Below are 27,756 nucleotides of genomic sequence, written 5' to 3' on the forward strand. Positions count from 1 at the left end.
CTAATCCTCATGTACCATAATTGTCCATCTTTGTTTTTTAGGAAAGTTATAATAGTGGAGTTTTGTAATGAGGTACTGCATTAAGATGATTATTTTTTATAAGATGGTTACTGGAAAACTATAATCATTGTTGCTGCTCTAAAGCTGAAGACTATACATCAAATAAGTTGACAAAAGCCATTTTTTATGTAACAACACAGAAATGCAAAAGCAAGCTTATTTAGAATTCAGAAAACTCAGTTACTCCCAGCAAGTGTTGGAATCAACAAGCTATCAACACTGAGCTATTTTAAATAAACTGAAGATTACATTTACTTTCCTTTTTCATCTCTATCCTCCTTATTTCCTACTGTTTGTATTAGTTCTGTATCTTTTATTTTAAAGATGAGCAGTGTTCAGTAATTAAGCAAAAAAACCCCAAACCTGACTTTTAAGACAATGGGCTTTTGCTTGTAGTTGGAATTAGATTTTGACAAGATTTTTTTAGTTGTTGGCAAATGCAGTTACTCTGTGTGGCTGGTACATTTGCAGGCCTGGAGCTCCTGTGACCATGCAGGCATTTTCTGAGGAAGACAGGAAGCTGTGGATGGAAGCCTTGGATGGAAAAGAAGCTGTAAGATAATTTTTTTTTTTATATACGTTTATAGTGTTATTGAAAAATTCTCTCACCCCCTGCTTCCTAATCCTATTTATATTTTAATAAACTGGGATTATATAGTTTGCAAAATGGTAGATTCAATGAAGAAAGAATAAAAGTGAAATAAAACTCAGGAGAGATTAATAACTTGGTAAAGCTCAGTGTAGATCACTGCTAATGCTGATACAAGATAATTTTCACTGTAGTGACAGCATTGATTTTTATAAATGGTTTCCCGTCACAATGATGATATTGATATTTTAGAAAATGTCTAGAATAAGTATGTCCACTTAGCCTTATGCTGACACACTGCATTACAGTGGCAAGACTTGCCCGAGTTAGTTACATTGTATTAATCTATTTGGGTTTTAAAGATTAAAAAACCCCCAAACAACCTTGTCAATGGGAATGAAGTTGTACTTGAATTCGCTTAATTTTTTGTTCACATCAGGAAATGGGTCTAAACTGCAGAATTGAAACACACTGCAGGTCATTCTTACAATCATAAATATTATATTGGTCTTGTCTGCCAAAAATAATGGGATTTTCTAGTCAATGGCACAATCATGTGTCTGTCCCCAGTAGCTGGCTACTGGGGATTTTAGTAGTAGGTTTTATTGACATCATTGTAAAAATCTCGTTTCATCTGCAGAAGTGTTTAGGACCATCACTTGTCTGAGCTGGACTCCCTAGTAAGCTTACAACTTCTGGGAATGCTGAGCTGGGACATAACTCGCAGGATTCATCAGAGCATTTCACAATGATTTGAGTGAACTTGAACTATGGAAATTTAACCTGTATAGAAACATGGAGCATACAAATCATGGTTAATTTCTATGGCTGTAACTAACATTGTTCTGCTCTTGAGGGAACTGTATCTGTTGAGAAGTTTTTAAAAATTTCACTCCTTAACAAGTGCAATTACCTACTTTCTGAGAGGACACAGACCTCTGGTCCTACTGTTAGAGCTGTTGTAGTTAGAGGTGATAATGTTCTAGCTGTAAACAGCCGCATTTGTGCCTACTGGGTATTAAGATTAGGGGTGTCTTGTTTCTGGTTTCATAAAATTATTTGAAATAATTCATGTCTTTTTACTCTTTTTTTGTTAGCTGTTCATCAATTTGAATAGAGCAAATGCAAAACAAGAAGGAAGTAAGTATTTGAATTACTATTAAAGCTGTTTTTTGTTAACATTTTACAATTGAGAAAGGCAAAAGTACATTTTTTTCCGCAGATCCAACGTAATTAAATATTTTATTTTTAATCTTGACTTCTGAATATACTTTGCAGGCTGTGTAATTAATGGGTTTCCATTGTAGCACAGTTTAGTACATACATAAGAATTGTAAGACTAGACATAAGCTGGAGAAACAGTCTGATTGTTTTTGCAAATTTACTTCATTATTGAAATTGACTCAAAAAAGGTTTAATTTGTATGTAAATGTATCACAATTTCTTATTCTAGATTGTGTGCAGACATCTGTTAGAATGCATAAGTATGGTTTTAAAAGCAAGCACAGCTGAACATAAAGGTCAGCAAGAAACACTGAATGCATGTATTTAAGATGTAAACCATAATACAGAAGTAGAAGTGATGGCTTTCTTTAAATGACTTTAGCTTTCTTCTGTTAGCAAAGTATATGAGTGAAAACAGTTATCCTTCTTGCATTGTCAGGCTATTTATGCTTGCTGCCACCTTTTTTTTTTTAATAAATTAAATTGTTGTTTAAAGCTGGATCCTGGTGTTTATTAATAGGTGTTTTTCCACAGATTTTAATTTTTGTGGTGCAAGACCAGGTCCCCAGGAACAAGAAGGCCAGATGTTTGGGGGAAGGGCAACTTTGCAATATAAGCTTTTAAATGAAGTTTTGATGTGAAGAAAAAGAATAAGATAGGAACAACAAAGGAATGCTGGGTCTCAGCTGTTATCCTGTTAATGCATCTGCTTTTATGTAGTCAGATCGTTAACTGATGTGAAATGATATACATGTGTCCTGTATCTTTAGTGTGGGAATTTCTTTGGCTTAGGGTAGGACTCAGTAAAAGCCCTGCTGTTGATGATTATGTTCTTTCTTCATAAGTACTTCCTTGTCCCATTTGGTTAACTCTCTCAGATGTTGTTGATGTTGCAGTAAGTACTGTTAAATTCCATTTTGCATCTGCCAACATATGTACCTAATCAGACATCCCATTCTTCAAAGGCTGCTGCTGTGAACAGATTCGGTGAAGCCACTACCACCAGAGCATTTACTTGGGCTAGGCAGGGTTGTTAAGGAGAAAAGGGGAATTTCTCTAGAAAAAGTGATGTATTATTCCCATTCCAGAATATTTAGTTTTGCCTGAGAAGTACTTGCTGCGTGATTAAGTCCAGCCTTATTTTTCAGTGAAATACAGAATTGTAATGGTACTTTAAAACTTTTCAAACTTCTTTTTGTTTCCTTATAGGTGCACAATTGGATAAGATAGGGTTCACTGTCATCAAAAAGTGCATCAGTGCTGTTGAAACACGAGGTAATGATCAACCTAACCTGTGTGGAGGGGGTGGAGCATCTTGTCTGGTCTTTGTAGAAGGGCCCTGTGATCTAGTCTCCTGTAGATCTCTAGGAAAGACTTAACATGGTAGATATTACGCTGATTACACTGACCAGGGCAGGAGCTTCCTGCTGTCCAATCCCAGCCTTTTATGTATGGCTTTCCCTCAAGAAATGTGTTTTTCAAGAAGTGCTCAGAAGAGGGTAATAGCACGTCTCTTGACAAAGGAAACGAATATTTGTGCATAACACCCGAGAAAAAAATCCTGCATCTTGTAGGCAATTTCTGTACCTTTGCTTTGCTGTTGGAACAGACTAATTAGTTTTAGTATTCCATTTATGGACTTTGAATGGAGGTTTTCTCTTCAGTCACTTAAGGCAGAAGAACAGGAGCTTGTCAGGCAAGTGAATAACGAAAAGTACAGAAGTACTTCTGTTAGAATTAGTTGCACCAGAGGCAAAGATGCTGTCAGGCTTACTGTTGCATATACTGATTGTTGTACCTTCAAAACTGGAAACTGAAGAGAAAGATCAGTATGCAGACAGTATTCAAGAGGCGATTGGGATTATGATTGTGGAGAGGTGCTGTGTTACAGACCCTGTGTAACTTGGCCACTGTATAATATCAGCTTTTGAAGAGGTAAAGAGATGAAACAGGTAATTAATTGGTTATGGTGTATTTCTTAGTTTGTTGAAAGGGATGTTGAAATTTCTTTGTGTGAGTTTTGGTTTTCTTCTAAATTGTTCATTTTCCTTCCCATTCCCAAAGGGGAGATTTAAAATTTTTCAGGAATTGTATCTTTTTTCCTAGAGATTTAGCATTGCACAGGGCAGAATATTTATACCTGTCTTTGTATCACAATCCATCTTAAATAGCTGAACAGAAGAATGGGTTTTTCACACTTCCTGTCAATGCAGGGTCTTACTTAAAAGCAGTGTCTTCTGTGCATGCACTTACTACACAATATTATTAGTAAGACTGAGCAACCTTTGTGATACTGAGAATTTAGTGTTTTAAGAGCAAGAAGTATCTGAAATCCTTTTTCGCTTGGGCTTTTCTGTATCAGTCTTGTCTGATGCATTAAAGATGTTATTCCAGATTAGACCATATTCTGTCTGGTATTATTTTGGTTCATTTTATTGTTTTGAATAATTTTCAGATAAGGTTTGCTTGTCTCATCACTTCAAAATTTTAGTTACTGGCATTTATGGTCTGAATATTTCAGCTGGGGTGCACTGCAGATGAAGTTGGAATCCTACAGATAAGTTGCCTTCACTGCAAAACCCTGCTTCAGTATAGACTGGATGTTCTCTTTGCACTGGATGAGGCAGATTTTATAAAAAGGGTAGCATGTGGTCATGCAATGAAAAGCTGCTTTTGGTCTACAGCACAGTGACTGGCTACCTTACAATACCTGTTGAGTCATGCTTACTCTAAGCAGTGTGGAGCAACTTGTATTTTGGTTTATTCTCTATAGGTGTGTTCAAATAGTTTTCTTTAGTAGTCTTTTTTTCTTTTCTTCTTTCTTTGGTACCCTGCAAGGAAAGTGAAGCAAGAACGTAAATGTGTGGAAAAACGTAAACACTTTATTCACGAAGTGGCTGGCTGGAAAAATGGATTGGATATGTGGTTTCTTCTCGTGTCTGTGAGTGGATAGATTGAACTGAGTGGTGGTTCAAGTCCACTCTGTCCTTTATGCCTTGATTTAGGGGCGTGTAAGAAGGTGTGAAATATATTTTTAACCCCACCTAATATTGCTGCTCATGACAGATGATAAGCTTGTATTGGTTAGAAACATGTGTCCCCATAGTGGGGTCTGCTCTGAATCATACTTGGAAGAGAATTAGTTACCTAAGATAACTGCAGGATTTCCTGTCTTTGGAGACCTTGCAGCTTTACTATCCCTTGTACACAGCCTTTGTAAGACCTGCAGTCAATAGACCGTAGTCAAAAGACCTGCTTTCTGGTAATTACTACCAAAGAAAATTACTTCTATATATTGATTTTGTTTTGGGGAGTACTTAAGAAAAAAAATATAAAATCAGTATTTGATATATATTTCTTTTCCCAGGGTTTCAAGAATGGGTTTGGGTGAGGTACTACATTCCAGGAACTCGGCAATATACCTAGCTCCATTTCAATGAACCTGAAATGCAGTGGACAAATCAAGCAGTTGATGATTTTCTGTTTACTGGTTCTGAACTTAACATCGACTGCATTTTTTTTTTTATAAAAAAAGCGCCTAACAAGCAAAATCCTGACTTCATCCATGAGACTGAAATATCCTAAAAGGGTTAGTTTCTGCCTTCTGTAGAACCTGCAGGACCTTCTTATGATGTCTGCAGAGAAACAAATAGAGGGCCAGGAGAACGTTTAGTTGTTTGCCTTAGAAGGGTTTGGCCAAATAGTTGTATTATGAAGAAAATACATCTTTTGGGCTGCAGCTTTTATACCTGTACTTGTTCTTAAAGACAATTTTTACTTGATTATTTTACTTTGATGGTAACACATCAAAGGCAAGTTATGTTCGGCAGAAGAAAACAGGACAGATGCCTCTTCAGAGACTATGCTTGTGTGCCATGTTTTTATCTCTTTTAATCATAATGGGTGTGAGGTTGGCGTGGGTGGAAAGAGAGGACAGTCTAGTGTGGGTGGAAACTGAGAATAGTCTTGTCATGTCATAGCAGAAAAAGTCTGGTATTCAGAGAAGAGCATAACAGAGATATTGAACATATTGAACATAAACTTATCAATGGCTGGATAATTCTTTCTGAGTTATGTTCCCTTTTATAAAGCCAAGAAGGAAATTATTTGCTCTGAATGAATAGAAGAATCAAAAGCATTGTTTTGGTTAAAATGCATATAAGCTTTTGATTCAGCATTGCCTTCCTAAGACGCTGGCTGTGTTTTACCTGGTAGGAGATGCTGAGGCATCAAGATATGCAGCCTGTCTCTCACGTACCGAGTACAATGCTGGTTGGATGTGCACTCATGTTTTGTCTCTGAGAGAGCATTTTGGGATTCTGTTTGGAGTATTGTATTTATAGTTCTGTACTGAAACTAATGCAAACGAGTGGAAGTTTATAGAAACATCAAAGAGCTGTTTTCTCTGGTAGTAAAGACTCTGTGTATGTTTTTGTGTGCAAGTATTTGGTTGTACCTTCTGTGAGGATGTGGTAGGTGTTTGCCAGAGCAGTGTTTGTCTCGATTTTAGAACTACCGGAGCTGCTAATCTGAACTGCAGAGAGAGATGGCAGCATTGAGCTGTCTGCCCAGTCTGTCTGCTCGTGAGACAGAAAGAAGATGGTGAGCAGGAAGTAGAAAACCTTTTCACATAACAAAAAAAAATAAGGCATTACCTTGAATTTAGAGTGTCACTTGTATGGCTGTTCCTGTACTGTAGACTTTGATATAAAAAGTTGTATTTGCAACTATATTACTAGTCTCTGTCAGCCACATATACAATGCCAGACAAAGTAAACTTGCCTACATACCTGCTTACAATATTGAGTATAAATAATTATTTTACTTACAATACCTTATTTTTCTAAGCATATTTCACAAATGGCATGCCTGTGCCGAATTCTGGTATCAGACAGCCAGACATCTTGAGATAATGTAAATATGAAGGAAATTATGCTGTGGGGCTTTACCGCTCAAAGTTGCCAATAGTGACTGGTTGAGCCGGCAGACGCAGCATCTGAACCCTTCAACATTTTAGTCAATGGTAAGCTATTCCTTGCAATGAGTCATCTTGTCAATTGTGTTCTGTAAATGCCAGGCATTATCAGTCTTGGATGCTGAAATGTGCAGATTAAATCAGAAATAGTATGGTTTCAAACCAGGTTTATATTTTAAATAGAACATCATTTAAAGGTGTTTAAAACTGTGTTGAAATATTAATTCCTCTTTGCATTTCTTGATGTCTGCTAGCAATTAGCTGTGCTTTTTTCAGGTTGATGAATTTGAAACTGATCAATTATCTGATAATTGCTATCAGAGACTCATGATTATTGCTGGAGGATTGTCTTAGTTTCAATGCTGCCATCATTTCAGAGATTTTTGCATATCATGTCTGTTTTAATATTGAGCAGTAGTTTCTGTGGTTTGACCTTAATTATTTTTAAGCCCGTGAACGTATGTTTGGGGTCAGCACAGATTGCTTCCCCCAGCTTTACTATTAGAAGCACAGGAAGTCATGAAACAACTTCCGAGATAAGCAAAAACTGAGCTGTATTTGGCTGTGACAGTATTTCTTCAGCTTTTTAGCTTCTTGCATACGATGCAGAAGGCTTGTTCTGTGGTACTAAAAGTAGTAGAGGACATTGCACAAAAAAAAAGTGTGATACATTTTGGCAGAGCATTAAAAAGCTTGGTGTTACTTTTGTACCAGAATTTTCCTAGACACCTTTGATAAAATTGAAGTAAAAAATATTTGCTGCTGTCAGGACAGATTCCTAGTGCATCCTTGTTTGGAGTAAATCAAGGAGTATGTTTGTGGTGGTTGTTGGTGTTTTGTTTTGGTTTTAGCATTGGTAGTTTTTAATTAGTGTATGGCATGCTATCACACTGTTGATCTGGAGATCACTGGAGAACTTGCTTGGCTGGGTTGATATGTTATCATATTTTGAGAAGAATAATGTTGTGGCCACATAGCTGGTTTTTGTGGTTCTTTGTTTTGCGTGCAGATAAACTGTGAGCACATTCTAGAGTTGTGTTTTTTGATGATCACAGATGAAATGATGGAGATCTGGCTTATTCTATTCATTTGAGCCAGCTCTGAAGATGACATCTAGCTTAAGACTTGGCATCATTACAGTGGTGCCTGCATCCTGGGGAAAGAAAAGGGCCAGTTTTGCCCAGGTGGAGCAACCAAGAGAAGTAGCAGCTGATGCTGTAGCCTGTCAGCTCCTGTCTGAGACAGAGGATGGAGCAGTGCTAACAGGGAGTTCAGCAGGCTCTCAAAGATCTGGAATGGTTGAGGAGGCTGCAGACTGTGAGGAGGAAGAGGGGTGAGTGAAGAAGGAAAAGATGTAGCAAGGCTAGACGGGAGGATGAGGTAGAAAACGCAAAGTTCTACTGTATTGAGATTTATTGCTGCATATTATGGTTGTGTCTGACAGTAATTCATTAAAAGGCTAATGATTTTTACATACTTCATCTAATATTTATTTGGGAAGAAACTTTTTCTCATATGACTGGTTTTAATTTTCCTTCTCTGCGTTGGAACAGTTTGGTATTGAAACTGGGAATTCTCCACAAGTCTTCTTTTGTTGAAGGATATTTTGAATAAGAATACCACATAATCTGTTATTTGAAAAGATTTCCTTGGAGTAGAAACACAGGTATTTTGTGGCATTTCTATTTCTATTCTTTCAGGCCAATATGAATATAGAGGTAGAGTATGGTGAGTTTTGTAGATGACTGCTTACTATGTGGCCTCTCAAACATCTGTGTCAGCTTCAGGACTGTCATACCTTACATCCCTCTATGTGGGCTCTGAAACAATGCAGCAGACAAAGAAATACCTTATTTTGTCCTTTTCCTTCCCTGCCCCTTCTCTCCCTCCTATTTTCCTTCAATTTTTTTTGATAGCTTTACTTCCTGGGAGGTAAAACTGGGTGTGGTAAAGGAAAGCAAAAGAAGGGGAAGAAGAGCGGTAGGGAATGAATGTGTATGAGGGGATGGAAGGGCATGGAGGAATGACAGGGAAGTTGTCCAGTGTCCACATGAAATGAGATTAGGGGACTGAAAATATAATGCTGGTTGTGGCTGCTCTATTCATCCCAAGTGAAACAAGAAGTACCAATTTCAGTAACCTGTGGTGGTGCCTCTGGATGTAACTCACATGTGGACCACAGTGGGTTGGAATGAGGCCTCGTATTTTAAACGAAAAGCATTTACAAACTTGAAAAAGTGTTGGCTTTTGAGGACTGGGAATGGGCTCAAGTTTTTCTTTATTTTATCCAAACTCTTTGTCAGCTACATACTTGGAAAAAGGCAGAATTACATTTATTAAAGAAATCTTAATTTAACATTCGTTGATTCAGTTCTTTTGCTATTAGACTGTGGATGCTGGTGTATCCAAAATGTGATTTAAAAAAAAATGAAAACAGCCAGTGATTTTTGATTTGGTTTTTTCCCTTTCCTTTTTGTGTCTCCCCCCCCCCCCCCCCCCTCCCCAAGTGAAGGTTTGTCCCTGTTTTTGTCCCTGTTTGCTTCTGCTCCTAGTTTCTGAAGTGGAATTGTGGTACATGAAACCTTTGTCAAAACAACATGAACTTACCTTAAAAACACAGAAGAACAAAAAGATTATTGCAATACTTTATTTATAATGTTGTTTTCATGACTGTGTTAATACTCTGTAGTCTGTCTGTCTTTGAGGAGAATTTGTTGCCTGGGAAAAGTTTTGATGCTAAATTTGACTATGGCTGATCTGCCTTTTTGGTTTTTTTTTTTTTTTTTTTCTCTCCTCTCTTGCATAATAGGTATAAATGACCAAGGACTGTACAGAGTTGTGGGGGTGAGTTCAAAGGTCCAGAGACTTCTGAGTTTGTTGATGGGTATGCCTCTATTTTACACATATTTTTTCAATATTTTATTTCATGTTGTTTTACTGTCAATATTTAGTTTTTAAACCATCTGCCTGTAGTTGTTAGCTATATGGGCCAAATCTAGTTTGCTTTAGTCCACACAAATAATCCCCATATCATTGTAAATGTGCCTGGTTTAGCAAGACCAAGATTAGTTGGTAGGAATAAACTAAGAGAACTGCTGTGGGACATGTAGGAGCAAACTACGGGCTTTGTGCAAGGTTGATATAAGTGGGATTAAAGCAGCCCAATTTGAAGGGTTCAATCAGAAAATTCAAAATGTTAAATTCAAGAAATTTTGAAGCTTATTGCTTCATTGTTTGAAGTTTCCACGTTTCTTCTCCCTTGTCTAAGATGTACAGGTATACACACCCATGCGTGTCTTTAGTTAATCACTGTACAAAATAAGATATTTAGTTTAAGCCTACTGGCAAACCTCTTTGGTTTAAGAGGAGGAGTATGAGATAGGTGTTAATAATAACTATGTGCCAAGGTGGGAGTCCAATGGAGAAGAGATTTGTTTTTATAAACTTAGTAGTTTAGCTCTTATATGTGGGTAACATATTAGGCTTTTTTATACCTAGTTAGCCATACATAGCTTTTAAGATTTTTTTGATTCATAAAATTATTCTCAGAAACATTTTTGCCCTTTTCTTTCTGGAAATTTTGATGCATCTTTAATCCCGGTGGCTTTAGTTCTCTTGCCATTCTGCTGCCCCTGGGGAGGGCAGGGGGAAGGGGAGCAGTGTTGGCACCTGGATGAAATCCCTTGTCTGCCTGGTATCTCTCACCAAAGTAGTAGCCATTACTGCAAGATGTGCCGTGTTTCCCAGTTTCTTGTCCTGAGCACTGACAGTACATGCAGTCAGACAAGACCACTGGGATTAGTTCATTTTTATAGAGCTTCCAAACCTGTCACTTGACAGCAAAGGTCTGATTCTCAGGGATTCATTGGTATGCAAAGAAGCTTGTTTGCAGTTTGCACCAGGCTCTTCTCCAGAACCATGCATGCTCCATCTGTGCTGATAACACAGTGTTCTTTGGCACTGCAAACTGGAGGAAGCCAGAAAGTGAATTCATTTCATTACCCCAGACATTATGTGAATGACAAAGCGCTTTTATATTATATGCTGCTGTCAGTTCAGTGCCACCTGTAAGACTTTTTCTTTTCCTTCCTTTATTTTTTTCAAACAGGCTGTCTCTTCACAAATGATAAGACATCAGGCTTGAGGACCTTCATGTCATATCAATCTGTCATAATGACCTTGCTAAATATTAATTTATGATATCTTACTTTAATCATTATTAACAGCACCCTGAAGTTTTCCATTAGTGCACATAAACCTGCCTCTATCTTTGAAGTATTGTTGCAAAAGACTCTTTTTAGAAATATGAACTGGGATTAATAAAAATTACTGATCTGTAATAGATTCTTATGGTTGTTTATCTGTGCTGGAGTTAGCCTCAATAAACAATAACCATTTTTAGCCATTGGCCATAGGAAGAATGCTGTGTTATCACTAAGAGACTCTCAATTAAACACATTGGATATCACAAGATATTCAGTTTTGTACTTACTGGCTTAGCTTGGGCATGCACGTCTGGCAGGCAAATTTTCCTCTTTGCCATTAGTGGTATCCAAATTAAATAGACTCAGGTTGCCAGTGGTTCAGTAGCAGCTGGAAGAGTTTACTGGGAATTTCAGCATCTGCTTTTAGTTATTTTTTAAAATTAGAAACATTTTTTGTCATTTCCAAGATTCATATATTCATTTAAAGTAGGAAGAATACAGTGGTATCAAGACGAGGCAAAATATTGAACAGAAAAAAGTTAGGGTGCAAGCAGGTGCTCTTTTTCTGATGATTTGTTGAAAGCTATCCTATCTGTGCTCTTTATCTGTCTGTCCTCGGAGAAGAATAAAGAGGGTTTCTTTTTGATATACAGTGGTACAGAGAATATAAAATGACTGATTAATCTTTAATCCTTTGTCTCTGGGTATACTCTTAGATACCTTTTTATATGAAAGTCCTTTTCAGAATCATAAAAACCTCATATTAACTTTCTGTATTTTAAAATGTTTGATAAGGTTTCAAAGTATTTTAAGCTACCTATCATTGACCATGAAGCTCACAGTCTGAAAGGCCCAAAGTTCAAAAAAGTCTTCCAAATGGTAACCAGGAACATAGTAACTTGTAGTTTTGTCTCTTTCTCAGAGTATTTTCTATAAAATTTGGGAAAGGACATTGAGAGTCAAGAGAGTGTAAGAAGACCAATATATGCTTTTCTAATACTATGAATGCACAGATTTCCATCTTTAATGTAAAAATCTAGTGAACTAAGTCTTCTGTAAAATGAAGCTCAGCAATTAAATACACAATTCTCTTTAAAAAAACCCAACCAAACACCCAACACATTAATTTTCAAATTACCTTAGTCCTTGAAGTTACTTGTAACTAGCATTGTGCTATAGTGACCTATGTTGCAGCAGTAATCTTAGCTAAATTCAAGTGAGGCATTTGGTAAGGAAAACACTCATTACATTTCAAGGGAAAATATGAAATTAATCAGAAATCTCATCACAAACAGTGATACAGAGTTAGGATTTCCAATGTTACGGGAATCTGTTATAAGCAATTCAGAGTGCATTGTGAGCTGTCAGGAGGCTCAGTTTTTGAAATGCATCAGGGACCAATTCCTGTTTCATCTATGATCTATCTATGTTATAGATCTAATGTGTCTCATTTCATACAAGCTGCCTATACAGATTCCATACAAACTACTACATAAATCAGCTTTCATATGGACCCTTGCTCATGGTGAAGTGACGGCTAAGGACTTGGAGTTTCTACTGATGAGTTCAGTTTTGATTTCAGACACTGCCTGGTATGAAAAATACCAGACATTATATGTTGTAGAAGAAAACTTTCAGGTACTTCGGCCTTTTTGAAACCAGCAGCTTTCAAAAAAATTACACTGAACTCCTTATCATTTGATATACAGTAAATGAAAGTATGCACAGACTCCTACAGTAGGCATATTGCGTATGAAAGCAGAGAGAGTCTCCTCCTAACCTAGTTTAGTGAACTGGACTGTTTTTATAAACTCTGGCTCCTTTATTGTCAGAAATATTTGCATAAGATTTAGAGCTGAACTGTCAAAAGCTGTTTCATAAATCTGCACTGTTATTTTTATATGTATAAGGTTGCCATTCAGTGCACAGTGGCTGCTATGTGAACAAGTAGCATGAAAACGAGTAGAATAATTTTTGAAATCCCAGTTGAAGTTCCAGTTCATATCATGGCCTGGGATGTTTGTAGTAGAAGGAAAAATTGGCTAAATTTTGTTGGGTTCATCCCACCCCAAGAGATAGTGAAATATTTCAGCAATACTATCTACTTTTTTATTTTAAGAAGCTTGCTTTCAATTTCAGGCACTTGTTATTTTCCTTCTGAAATTCATCAACAAATTTCACATAACTGAGTGCATGCCATGATTGTAAAGGAGGTTGATGATTATGAAGCAGTTATTTACAAACTGGATATTAGTGGTTTAGTAACCAAATCCTCATAGATCTCACTAGATTTTGACGTGATGTCAGGTATTAATTAATTAGAAAGATTTTCTTCTCAAAGAAAAGACTTTGAGCATAGAAACGGCTAGCATGCTAAAAATTTTTTTAAAATAGACCTTTTCCTGAGACAATCTGCAGTATTTTGGGTGATGGTTGGCTAGTAACAATTTGGTAGAAAATGTTATCTGATTTGTATTTTAAAATGAGATTTAAATAATTGATATAATGAGGGAGAATATTCAGTTAAAGAAATAATTGCTTGGCACAACTTTTAGAACAGAATTATTTAGTCCCAGTAAAAGGACTGCACCTTTAATCAGGTTTTTAATCAGGGATCCTAATTTGATTTTTTAAATGTGTCTGTCGTTTGTCTGATAAGCAAAGTAACAAATGAATTCTGAATTGTATGAACTGGTCAACACGTAATCTGTGTCAGCTACTGCTGTAGTTTACTGCTACATGTTTCCATCAGTGACTACAGTAATAATAACAGAAGCTCAAGCTCTTGAATGTGGTGATCTCGTGTCAGCTAGCTGTTGCTTCCTGTTTTGAGGCCAAAAGGGGTTTATTGATTGCAGAACATTCCAGTGTGCTGTGGGTTTTTTTCTATGTTCTGTCAAATCTTTCATATGATGGGTCATTCAGACATGTGACAGTTCCATTTGATCTGTCTTGTTATAAGACCCGACCAACTAACCTGGTAGAAGATGGGAAGAGTTCTGTGAACCTGACAAAAGCTCAAGCAAGCAGTTTTTCCCTTTGGCTAAAACGGATTAAATAAGGAAAATATTCAGTCCATCTTATAAAGGAAACTTACTGATAGAGTCCTTTTTCTACTTTTGAAGCACCTCCTAAAGGTTTTTACACAGTTAAGGAGGGTCATACTGCACTTTGGCTATTTTAATCAGCAGTCCAAAATAACAGTTTACGTGCAAAACTGGAAGGAATTAAAAAAAAATTCTCCGTGTACTTGCATTTTAAATAATGAAAGAAAAGAGGAAAAGATAAGTTACGCTGAGTGGGTCGTTTTTCTAAACTGGTTTTGTACATCTTTCTGTTTAATTAAAGGTGTGAAAATACCAATTGCTGTAGAGATCTTTTTACATGAAAGTGATTTTTAATCCTTCAATAAAGAAAAAAACAGTAAATACTTTTTGAAACAAAATATGGAAATAGAATTTATAAAGAGGTTTGGCTATTAAGTTTTCTTAGTTTTAACTAATGGTAAGGAGGACATACCGCTTATGTGTTCATGTGAGCAAATACGTAATGATTGAATTCAATGTGTTGCTGTTCATGTTGGGCATACTGATTCAGAATGCCCCTTTTTCATGTTTCTCTTCTCTTTCTGATTATTTTCTAGATGCAAAAACCTGCAACGAAGTTGATCTGGAAAACTCTGTAGATTGGGAAGTGAAGACAATTACTAGTGCTATGAAGCAATATCTGCGGTAAGCCTGTCCCTCATTTATTTATTTATTTTTAGACTGTGAATTTTGTATTCTAATTCTCCTATGCAGTATGTTAAGATCTATTACTAACTTCTACATTTTGCAGTAGAGGTTCATTTTGTGCAAATACCATGTTTGTCTTGGGGGAATCAAAATAGTTTAGCAGCACTAATACTCATGTTCCTATGAGACAAGCCCCAAAACGTTTTCCTGTTAGATAAATAAAAACTTCACTGATTGTTTAGAAACCTGAATTGTTAGTAAACTTTTTGAGAGTCATTACTGAAAGTCAGCTAAGATTGTCAAGAGTTTTTTGCCTTTTTGTGTGGTAGAATGGAAAGTGAAAAGGTCATGAAAATTTTAATGTTTTGCTCTTTTCCTTCTGGCCCTTGCTCTGATGTTCTATGTGCAATAGTAATAATATTTTGAGTGTTAAAAGTAGGAATTGTGGATGTGTTCCGTGTTCAAATGGCTCAGCCAATTCCCGACCAAGGTATTTTACTGAATTGCCTAAGAACATAGAACAGAGAACTTTTGTGTATCTCTTGTATGAGAAAGTGTAGGAAAGATTAAAAAATAAAATGTAGGAAAGAAAAAAAAAAAAAGGCACATGATGAAGTATTTCCTGCCTACAGTATTCCCCATCTGAGTGTTTATGCCAATATTTCATAACCATCACTAAACTCAACGTAATAAATGGAGGTTTTAACTCTGATGTTTTAACTCCGATTTCCATTATTCAGTACATTTTTCATTGATGACTAAGGTTTTCAATTTCAGGTCTTCCATTTGAAATGCTTTAGAGTTTTCATTTATGGATGGCTCCTGTTCAGCAAACTTAACTGTTTTAGGACCTTTATTTCTGTCCAGTAAGGCACTGACATGTGATTCTTTGTATTTTAAAAGCACTGATAAAGAACTAATTACATAGTATATGTGTATGATCTTAATCTGAGAAACAGTCTCAGTGTTGTAATTTGGAAAGGTGCCTTATGATAGACTGGAGGCATCACTTCAGCTTGTGGAAGGCGAATGGATGTGTTTAGTCTTATTTTCCCGATAATACCAAGTTTTCCATTCACACTGGAAATCATTGAACTTAGGGGTTGCCATAACAATGGTTGCCTCTGGTGCAAATATTATACTACTGAATGTTAATAAGGTTTCTTGCTTAGAGTAAATACAGATAGAAAAGAATATAGCTAAATTTATTAAGTCATCCTTGTTTTACAGAAGCCTTCCAGAGCCACTGATGACATATGAGTTGCATGGAGAATTCATTGTTCCTGCCAGTAAGTATATGACTGTGGTTCAAATAGAAATTTTTTGTTATAGTACTGTTGTGGCCTTAGGAGTGCACAGCAAATGCAGTTTCAGAAGTATTTTTCAACCCAGTAAAAATATAGGAATAATAAATGTTTTAAAAATACGTAGGTTTTAACCAGTGTTCAATTTTAGTATGTGTCACATATGACCTATCTATTGACAAGTTTGTGAGAGCCTTAGCATAGCACAATTTTTACTTTGATGGAAAAACTTTTGGGTAGACATTGTAAACATTCATTCTTATCTGATTTATATAATGATAAGATCGATATTTTATATAATTATAGGATAGATTGTGACTTTTTTTTCTTCTATTTATAAATAATATGAAGTTTAGTAAAAGAAAATACGCTAATTAGTCTCATTTGAATCCTTAAAGCACTGCTGCCTGCCCCTTGTCTTCAGTGCTTTGTTAGCTCTGTATCCAGGCTGGCTTATTCATATGTTATTAGATGAAAGGAAAGAGCAGGCCAGATTACACTATGGCACTTGAGATACAGTCTTGGAGAAGAAGCAACAGCATTTGTAGTTCAGCTGTATGGTCTCTAATGTACATGGAATTTTTTTGGAAGTGGATGGAGGGAAACTGTGTAAGAAAATTTACGGCAAATTAGCAAACAGACATTTAGCTGATTTTCTTTCCAGTCTGTAGCACTTCTGACAAACTGTGGAAAGGAAAATTAAAATAAACTTTGGGAAAATTCCTTTATCTTCTTCAGATTGCTGTAATAACTTTCCAGGTCTACAGAATGTTGTGTTCACTTGTGGTCCTTAATTCAAAATGAGAATCAGTCCATGAAATTCATTGCCAAAGCACATCTTAGAGGCCAAGTGCTTAAACAAAATTCAACCGACTTACCTAGGTGGTGAGTCTGCCCATTTATATTGGAAAGTGTTAAAATAATTTCTTGACCTATCAAGTTTTGCCAGCAGTTTCTCAATTTATTTTCCTTTCTCTGTTTTACAGTCTCTTTCAATACAGGAGTTCAGTTGAAGTTAAATGTCTTAAATAGTACAGAGTTCAAAAGTAGTAAACAATTTTGTAGAGGCATTGAGTCTATGTAGTGGGGAGGGAAATGTAATTAACATTGCAGATCTGAGTTACAGTATACTTAAAAATAGGTAGTCAGTGTTGTTTCCTATGTGAGCTATAAAAAAACAACACCAGGAATAGTACGGAATATCCTTTTCTCTGAAACTGTTGGGGGTGGGGGGAAGCCAAAATTAAAAGGATGTCCTTTCAGTTTTCTTTCTTTTCTTTATACATATCAGTGTAGATTGAAACTATATAAGGCTTGACCTTATCTTGTGATTAAGTTACTTAGCCAGTCTTTAATTAGAGTTTGTGATTTCACATATATGTAAAATAGTCTTGCTTTAAAGAAAGCTTATGTTTTTCTGGCTGACTGAATTTTGATTAGCTGACTACAAGCTAAATGTTTTGCATTTTGGTAGCCTTTTTTCTTGCAATCTGTGCAGGGGTGTTCACTGCAAAATAATAAAAAAAAAAAAACCCAACCAAAACCCCACCCTAAAATCTGTAGCAATATGCAAAGAAAAAAGAAGCAGCAATATGCCTGAAGAAATACGGTGGTATTTTATATAAAAGACATTTAAGGGTCAAAGTTGCCTTAGAGTAAAATGGGACCTGATGAATGGTCCTGGTGTCAAAGCTTCTTGCATTCGGAGTAGGTTCTAAATTTTTCTTTTATGTCCCTTTTACTAAGTATTATTATATACAAGAGAAATACTTCCACTGCTCTCATTGTAACCACTACTGAGATGTAATTTTGTAATTCAGTATGACTTTGAGAGATAGAAAGCGGGATTATGTTCATCTTTTACAGATTCTTGTTTTTATCTGTGTACTAATGAAACCTGTAGGGGCCAAAATTATTCAATTCAACATGCAACAGAAAAATAAAAAGCTCCTTGCTTATTTTTACTTTATTTCTGTACAGTACTAGAGAGGGATGCTGTTGTTATTCAAGGCCCTGTATTGTAGTAATCTCACTCAGTAGATTTTTTTCATGATTATTCTTCTGTGTCTTCAGTGGTTGGTCATTAGATTTTCTTTCCGAGCATATGAATCTTTTGTATGCATTTTCTTACGAGGTTGCCAATGCAAGGTTGTATAAATGCAGTATCATTAGCTGCACAGTACCAACAAAACTGAATTCTAATGATGAGGACAATCAGTTAATGATGCTAAAATGTAAAGTAGTACAGTTCCACTCTGTGGCACCCAGTAACATCATCGCTTCTCACCTTGCAGTGTATTCATAAGCAGATGAGTCGGATGCAGCAAAACAATAACTACATCTGTCAGTTTTTAAAAATAGATGAACAAAAACATCCTTTTGCAGGTGGCTTGAAAAATGAGTTCACAAAATAAGCAAATAAGTCGATAATTCTAGAACAAGATTACTTGTGAAAACAGAGCGCATATGTTCAATATTGCTATGTTTGGTGATGTGTAAGTGGTGAAGCAAAGTGTGTGCAGTATGTTTCCATGCAGGAGTGGGAGAAGCTTTGTATTTCTGTGGATTTTATTTTACTTTTGTTTTTTGGGATAGTTATTTACTTCTATGTCCCATAGAAAGTGGGAGTCCTGAATCACGAGTTAATGCTGTTCACTTCTTGGTCCATAAACTCCCAGAAAAGAACAAAGAGATGCTGGAAATTTTGGTGAAACATTTAGCAAAGTAAGTACTATGACCTGCTTTCCTACCTCAGCAGAACTCTTGTTCTTACGTTTTTAACTACAAAGGGCCTTAGCTAAGTATGGCTGGAGCTGAAGCCTATCTCAATGCTGTCATATACAACACCAAGAACCAAACATGCAAAAGCAGACAAGACGTTTGACTCTTGCTGTGTATATTTTGGCGGGAAAGGCAGAAATCTAATCCATTAATGAAGCCATATAAGTATTTACTTTAGCAGTCCTGCCAGCAGTTGAGGGTCTGATTGAAGTGAGAAAGGGAACATTATACTTTCTTTTCACAAATTCTGGCAAAGTGAATAGTGGAGATCTGTTAGCAAATTTAAGTTGGTTTCACACTTGCCCTGGTCCAGGGCTAAGTGCATTTTATATGTTTAAGTTCAGTAAGAGACTGCTTTTGTTTTTAAATTGCTGGTGGAAGAATGGCTTTTCTGTTTTCTAGATTTCAGTAAGATTTTATTTGAAGAAACTTTGCACAAAACAAACTTCTAAAACATAGATTAAGGAAATGTAATGTTTTCATTTGTAGACTTGCAGTTTCCAACAGTAATGGAAATTTTTCATAACCTATTTCCTGTTTTTTCCTTCAATTCTTTTCTAAAAGTGTTTCAAAGCATGCCAAGAGGAATCTAATGACTGTGGCAAATCTAGGAGTAGTATTTGGACCAACCTTAATGAGGCCACAGGAAGAAACTGTAGCAGCCATCATGGACCTGAAGTTTCAGAATATTGTTGTTGAAATCCTGATAGAAAATCATGAGAAGGTAAGCTTTGATACATCTCAGCATTTCTGAGCATTGTCTAAAAAGATCTGCTAGGCTTAATGGGTAGTGTGGAGTTAAGTATGATGTCACAAATAGCTTAATCCTAAAGAATGTCCTCTATATACTGTGTACTTTTGGCTATTATACTCGGTAAGTATTCCTGTTTGTAGGTAAACTCACATTTTAGAATGTGTACTTCCTGGCAATAGCGGTGCTTCTGTGTCTATAGTACACAAATAGATTTTTCAGTATGTTATTTGCATATATTTTTTTCTGAGCAAAAGTGATACAAGACTGGAAAAGAGAAATCTCAGGCTCAGTTTTTAGCTTTTCCATTTAGTAGTTTGACCAGGTTCTGAATTAATTGTTCTGTGTCTTCATTTTTCTCAGAGTTCACACAGTAAAAGGAATACTTTACTCTAAATTTTATGACTAAAAAGCATTATGAGAGAACCAGGTATTAATATTTCCTTTGTTTTCAGCTGAATGTGTGTTATTTTAAGCCTTTGCATTTGATCTAATACTGAAAACAGAAGCAGTTGCTACTGCTGTGGCAGTTGCCAGTTCCTAAAGTGCCTTACATGTACAAGGTACTGTCCAGAATATCACTGCATGTAATCTGGGATTTGAAATAATAAAAAAAAGAAAACAAAATAAAAGTCTTACTGGTTTTTGTTTGGGTACTCCTTTGGGAGTCTCTCGTGTCTAACCTGAATTCTGGAACAGGACGTTTGAGGTACTTTGCTTGTACAGCATCTCCTTTGCTCTTACTGTCAAAAACGTGTTTTGGAAAGATTCCAGGATGTGCTTTTTCCTCTTTTCTTCCTTAAGCACTCTAAGCATTGAAATAGGTTTTTTCCTTTAAAGGTTAACAGTGTTAAAATTGGCTAAGTCAAGGCTTACCTACTCTAAATAATATGTCTCAAGTTTTTCCGACAATGTAATTATGCTATCTCCCTGAATGATACAGGCTGGGCAAACTTCTGTTTGGCATAGCTGTATTCGTGTGGCGGGTTTTGTTGTATTAGTTGACTTAAGGTGTAATGCTGCCCTCATGCACACATTGAGCAGATGTGGTGTTGTTCTGTTGGAAGAATACTGTGCTGCAGATGTGGCTCAAGTTCTAAATATTCTAAGAGCTGTAAGCCATGCTGTTCATTCCAGACCTTATAAATGAAGGCAAACCTTTCAGTAAGCTCATGATTTTGAAGTTACTGCAGTGACCACATGAATTTAAGAAAGCAGAGAGAGAGAGTGAGCAGAGGCAGGGTGTTTTAATAACTTACGGAGTTTGAGGTTGAGTCATGCTTATTCAAATCACTAGATCACCACAGATTAGCACCCTCTTATTCTTAGGACAGCTCAATCACATGTCTTTTAAAAAATGGACATAAATTTCGCATTTGAAACATTAGGTGTAGTGGCCTTTCTTACTCCTCTGAAAATGTAGAGAAGCAGGGAATGGAACGTACATAAAAATGATACTGCATAATTTTCCATAATTCCTTGGGTTTATGCCGCCTTTAGAACTAGAAGGCTATAATTTTTTTAAGGGATTTCTGTCATTTCACTGCCATTTCTAACCGTGAACTTGCCATCAGTGGTCTGCCTGCAGCCACCTCTCCCATGCTAGAGTTGCTTCCAAGATGGAAGGAAGCCCCAAGTGTGACCTCTGTGTGTTTATAGCAGAGGCAATGGAGAGGTATGTGTTAAGGCATTATGAAAAATTTATAGTAAAATTGAGTATGTTGCTTTTACAAGTAAGCCTTCTTCATTTAAGGCGGACGAAGGACCTACTTTTAATGGCAGGCAGGTTTATTGTCAGTCTAATGTTCATTTTATATTGCTGTTTTGAATTTCTATGTATTTCAGACTAAGAGTCTTAGTTATTTTTCTTTATAGCCCTGGTGAAGTCCTAGGAAAGGTCACCAGCTGTTGGTTAAAATACTTCAAAATATTTAATTCAGCCACAACTCCACGTCTGCTAATTTTATGAGGTTCTGCTAATAGAAGTGAAGTTTGGAACTGTAGAAGAGTGGTGGAGTCATGATGGAGGTACACTGACATAAACAAATTGAAGCAACGCTTTACATTTCACGCATATGTAATTTATGGCTCTGGCAGACTGCAGAGAGGAATTTCTTTTCCCCTGTAGTAAATGAAACGGCTAAAACTTCCATTGTGTAGAAGCAATAGCCATCAATATTTCCAGTTTAAATACAGTAACTTGGGAGACAAAATGGTAAAAAATTATCATGATTCCTAAAATATTTTTAAATTCCATCGATGTTCGTATGTCTCGTGTGGGTAAGGAGAACCACAATGCAATTTTAGGAGGAGACATAATTAACTGGGTTACTAGCTTTGAAATCTTGGTGCAGTCATTCCGCTATCATTGGTCTGCTGAGCCCTAGTTAGAGAATTTCTGTGCAATTTATGTGTGGAAATCTGGTTATGAGCATTTGCCCTGAGATTAGAATGTCATGCTTAGTGCGTAAGCTGGTGTTTTTTTTTTTTTAATTTTTGTTTGTTGTTGTTTTGGGGGGGGGGGGGGGTGTTTGTAAGCTTTGTTGATACGTACATTTATTTCCTTCTAGAAACCAGTCAGTACCTCTTTCACCTTGTTTACAGCCTGCAGACATACTTCCAAACCATGGCTGTGAACCAATTAGAGTAGGTTGAGGAGGTGATGTTTTGCAAAATCAGACCAATGCTGAGACTTGAATGCTGGAACTAGATTGTGCAGCCTGATGTGTTGCTTAAACTGGCATCAGAGTTGCACAATTATTAAGACTAGAAGGGGGATAGAAGAACATTAGGGGTATAATTGTTTAGCTTTTATTCTTGTCACTTATGGATAAGTCTCTTTCAGGCAGAGTTTTTCTCAGTGTCCAGTCAGAACAGTAGAAGCAGATCTCAACTTTGAAAGAAAAAACAAAAATTAGACCCAAGCTGAGACAGTATTTTACCCAGGATCCTTAGAACCACCTGCTGTGCAAAGGAGGCCAGTCCTGAGGAAAATGATACCTGTGAATTATCTTGCTTGATTTTGTTATATAGGTGTAGAGGAAGGCCAGCCAGATACAGCAGGCAAAGTAGAAGTATGTTCAGGTTTGATATTAAATGACCTCTCTATAGTTTTGCCTGGAATTGCCATGTTCCATCCTAACTGGGCTATGTGCACCAGCACTCCTGTTTCCCTTTGCTTTGCAGGTCTTTAAGATTGGTGTTGTTTCATACTTGGCTGTCTGTCCCCTTCTCCCTCGCTGTATCTGTCTGTCTCCCTTGATTTCTGTGTCCCGTATCCTTCCTTTCACTAAAAAAAACATCAAGAAAGCCACATTTATGTCTTGTCATTATGTTTGTTTTGCTTTGAAGCTATAGCTTTCCTTGGTGTTCCTTTTTCTTGAGGTGACAAAGTTGGGACTGGCTACAGCTGTGTTTGTACTATGCCTGTGACTATCTTTGCTTGGCTTTTAGGTAATCCTCTAATGAAAAGTGATAGTGAACTTGGCCTTAAAAAAAAGGTTTTGATTTTTCTTCTCCTCCTCCCTCAAATGAGTTCCAAGCATAGAAATTAATTTTTCTTCCGAAGGGTTTCACAGAGTGGAAATCTTGGCCATTTCAGCTCTTCTGGTCTTTCTTTCAGAACTGGGTTGAGGAAGAAGGGCAGTCCACCCTATGGCAGCATGAAGAGCATGCATGTGTTCATCTTGCTGTTTTTTATAGTGTTTTGGCATCATATTGGAATGAATGTCACTATTCAAAGGTCTTATTTATTTGCCATTTAGAGAGGCCACAGTGGTAATGTGACCCATTTTGGTTTCTCAATTCCCTGAACATTATTTTAAAGGGGGGGGGGGAACCACCAGAATTAAAAAAAAATACAAGTCTAAGAAATGAAAGAAGATGAGGGAGGAGGTTGGAATAAAAATCTCAGCGGGACTGTAATATTTAAACCAGTATATGGGGGAGGAAAGAATAGTGAGTACAAATAGCAAGATTGCAGAAACAGAAAGAAGATGAAAATTAGATTGAAAGAAAATTAGAAGAAAAAAGAGGGGCTAGACAGGAGTCCCTTGTGGAGGCTAGGAAACAAAAGTCTACTGAAAGGGAGTAGACAGGTAAAAGATACCTTTTCTAGAATTCAGTCAACCTATGGGCAAAATTATCTCAAAAATGTTAATTCTGAAAAACTCAATAGTTCCTATATATAAGGCTTGTTTTCTGTGTTAATCTTTTAATAAAAGGCAAAACTTCACATACTTCAGACAAAGTAAGTCTTCCTTTTAGCTTTTTGTTCAAAACAGTTTTATGGAGATTTTTTTTTATGAAATATAAATATTGTAATTTCTCTTTAGGCACTTTTATGATTTTTTTTTAACTAAAGGGAAGAGAATTTAGTACTACTGAGCTCTTAAGCCAACATCAACTTAATGTACTAATACTTGGAAAATCGTTAGTCTTAAAACATATTACAGTGATAATACATGCAATACTTACGAGACAGAAGAAATGGAAGCAGGTGAAGTCAGTTGTTTGAGAGTATGAAGTGGCACAGTCAGGTGTGGCACGTGTCTCCACTTAGCAATCACCGCATCTTTAAAGCAGTTGTGTTGCAGGTAAATAGGGTACAGTGGCACTGCCATCATCTAAACTAAGCCTATTTTTTTACAGCACAGTGGATCTTTTGAACTCCTGGTAAAGGGGGATGTACGAGAAATATTAAAGAGGGCTTGTTTCAGCTTTCGTGTTGCTTTGTCTTTGGCTGCAGCAGAGGACCAAGAAGCAATGCCTTGTAATTGTGGTGATTTGCTGTGGTGTAGTAATTTGAAACCTCCCCAAGCAGAATGTTTCTCAAGTCAACAAACTTTTGACTTGGAAGGGGGAAAAAAACCATTAAGGTATCTTTGTTGGGCAGAGTTTGCAAGAAACATATGAGCTTCAGTTCAGGAAGGTGTTCAGCATATGCTTAACTTTAAGCATGTAACTAATCAGAAGTGTCATTGAAACTATTCCTGAACTGAATTCAAATGACATGCCTTAATGATTGGCTGAGTCTAAAGCAGAAAGAGCAGCAGGCACAAAAAAGAAATTCATCAAGGTTTCTGGTAAAAGTCACAGCAGCTCTTTTTCTTCCACTATAATGTGTGCACACTCTTTAAACTCTTTCTCTGCCTAGTGGACAGCAGAAAGCCCTTCCATGTGAGAGATGCACAGATGATGTGGTAAATTGACTGCAATTTTTTGTTTGTTTGTTTAAAAGGCTGCTGTTTTCTAATTCTTGTAGTTTATACATAGCAAGAAAACTTTTATATCAAATCTCCACTCACGTTTGTGACTGCAGTCGATGACGTTAAAAGGAACAAACTCTGGATCGATATCTGGATTGATATGCTGTTAGACTGCTCCAAAAAAACCAAAACATGTACTGTGAGTAACCATATTAGATTAAAAAAATCAAAACGAAAGTCATGTTCTGAGGGATAGAAGTGGTGTGCTGAGATACTGCACTACAAATACTTGTCATGTACAAATAATATGGACACAGACTTCTGCCTTCTTGATTTGCTTGTGTTATTTCCAGTTAATTTTTGGAAACTTCCTTCAACTTTATGTGAAATTCCCAAGTATACAGATCTCGTCTTCCATTGCCCACAGGCAGTGTTCCTTAGTAAACAGAAATGATGATAAGGGAGTGGAATTCGGTTGACTGGTGTTTGCTCCAGTCTTGATGGTCAGGGTGGTGGTCTAGCATGTGTGGAGGAGGCGGCAAGGGAGAAGTCCTTATGGAGAATGCTAAAATGGATGTTCTTATATACAATTTCATTGATTAAAGAAACTATTTTGTGAAATGCTGCAGGGGGCATGAAGAGGGGAAAAGTTGTTGCACTCCTGAAGAGTTTAAAGAGTAAATTCTTATGCAGAAACTGTGTGACATAAGAATGCTTACCATTGAAAGCTGCAAGAAAGTATAAAAGTATTGAATTTACAAACATTTTTTCTTTACGTTGGCTAAACTGACCTGAATATCATCCTGTCTTATCATTGCTAATGGATAATAGTGCAGTATGTGCTTACGGTTTTGTACATACTCTTCAGAATTCTAGTAAGCTTTTTTCTTACCAGAGATGTTAATGTATTTCAAACTATTTAATAGATTATTTTGAATAAACAATATGTGGCGGTCAGCTAATAATACTTTATCTCCAACATTTTTGTGTGCATGCTATTTACGCTAATAAAACATCATTACTTCATTGCAGAGCACATTGGACATACAAGTGAAAAATATGTTCTTTGACTCCAAAGACCCCACAGTCATAATGTAAGATAAAAAAATATATTTTAACAAAAACAAAAAGCAGAAAATATTGTACAAAGCAATGGTGATATAAATCCTTTTAAGGGCAGCAGGGAAGTCTGTGGAGAAGAAAATACTGGTGAGGCTGCATGGCTGGCTACAGTTGGAACAGTCATTTGTGAAGATCTTGGCATTTCATTCTGATGCTTTGTACAATGACAGTGTGGTAGGGGGTCAAATGTAGGTTTTTATTCTCAATATATAATTATTTATATTTATGTTCATATTTTTTTGTAGAAAACTAGGTGTGACGTATTTATTTGTGTTCACGTGTGTGTATAAAAGTTTATCTATGTGTACTTATTACAAATGAAGGGAAGATCGTGTTTACCTGTGGTATCTTTGGCCACGGTTGTTTCTTTTGCTGGCTTCTGGCTTAGATTTGTACATGCTGTCTTTTTTTCTTCTCAGGACTTTTCACACACTTTGCAAGAGAAAATACATGCAGACATTCTCCTTCTGCATTATTTTTCATTTAGTAACTAGGCGTATGTTATGTTTTAGAAAGGTAGGTAATAAGATTGAGTATTTAGTCTTTTACTTTGAAGGTGGTTTGTTTTTCTTTTAATTTAAATTTTTCCTGTAACTAAACAAGATGCACAAAGCTATTATATGTAGCTGTAATAGGAAGGACAACCTGTTTAAAATACTCTCCTTGGTGTGAATTACAGAACATGAGCATAGAAACGAAGGTGAATGTACTGTTTCTGCTGGTGCAGTGGACAAATGTGTAGGTATTTCAAGCCTGATACATGGTTAACTCTCTCATTTCCTTCAATGAATGAAATGGATTAGTTGACAGCAGTGAATCGGCTACTGTCAGGAGCGTTGTTCTTGTGAACTGTTAAAAGGCAGAGCGTGATGTGATACGGTAGAAGCTGCAGTCTTTGTATCAGGAGTGCTACTTTTAGAAAGGCTGACTCAACAAATTCATAATTCGCAAGCGATCAAAGGACACAAGTTTTTAACCTTGGTATATATTTTTTTTTCCTTTCATCCTTCCACAGCTGTCCTCCAGACTGTAGTGTCATGTTTTACAGGCTATGTTTAGTTTCTTCATTAAAGCTCAAATGTGAACTACATGATTCAAGGTAGTCAGGCCAAATGAGTGGCTACAGATACATAAGGTTTATCTGAAAATTCCCTCGCTTCTTTTGTCACTCCTATAGTCTGCAGTTTGTCCAGACCTCTAGTTCCTTACGTATTAAGAGGAGCAGTTATCAGATATTCCAATTTTAGTATGAAATTGCAACTCAGTGTCCAAAAATCCCTAAAAGCAGTATTTCATTTGGTTATGGGTAATCAGGCTGCTAGGCAGATGGTCTCAGCAAATGATAGCCTTTTCATCATTGCAAAGATGTCTTGGATGGATTGACTTATTTATTTATTTATTTATAGCACTTTGTGGTATGGCTTATAGCCAAGGATGTTTCCTGTTTCTAGTTTTGGCTTATACCTGGTTACTTTTCACACTTCATCCTCTGTTGTACTGTAATTAGAGTGTGCTAGGCAACATCAGGAGCATTATTGATGCTTTCTGGTTGGTGGCCTTCTAGAGGCTTACCTTCAGGTATTTTTCAAGTCTTGATACACACACACACACACACACACACACACACACCAACTATAATAATTGTGAATATTATATAAAGGTGTTTTGTGGTTTGTAGTGGAATTTAAGCCTCAAAATCCAAAACCTCAGAAAATCTGCATCCTGTGCAATCTCATAGAAGCCACCGCACAGCAAATCATATTTTACAGTGTATAGATGCTGAAGTGCAAAAGTCAGGATAACT

The 27,756-nt window shown here is 36.5% G+C and overlaps 1 protein-coding gene across 5 annotated transcripts in view; it reads left to right on the plus strand.

The window, feature by feature from the left end:
* The window catches only part of ARHGAP10 (Rho GTPase activating protein 10), a 172,800-nt gene that overhangs the window by 83,219 nt on the left and 61,825 nt on the right, over positions 1-27,756 (plus strand). For all 5 annotated transcript variants that reach the window (XR_013925736.1, XR_013925737.1, XR_013925738.1 and 2 more), the window contains exons 11-18: positions 532-613; positions 1,747-1,789; positions 3,083-3,148; positions 9,658-9,732; positions 14,697-14,784; positions 16,018-16,076; positions 18,710-18,815; positions 19,437-19,596. Coding sequence is in view for 2 of the 5 variants with exons in the window: in XM_080373733.1 (XP_080229859.1) it covers positions 532-613; positions 1,747-1,789; positions 3,083-3,148; positions 9,658-9,732; positions 14,697-14,784; positions 16,018-16,076; positions 18,710-18,815; positions 19,437-19,596 (679 nt within the window). In the remaining 3 variants the exon portion in view is untranslated. The remainder of the gene's footprint in view (positions 1-531; positions 614-1,746; positions 1,790-3,082; positions 3,149-9,657; positions 9,733-14,696; positions 14,785-16,017; positions 16,077-18,709; positions 18,816-19,436; positions 19,597-27,756) is intronic.

The sequence above is a fragment of the Falco punctatus genome (genome assembly GCF_963210335.1).
Source record: "Falco punctatus genome assembly, chromosome: 1".
Lineage (NCBI taxonomy): Eukaryota > Metazoa > Chordata > Aves > Falconiformes > Falconidae > Falco > Falco punctatus.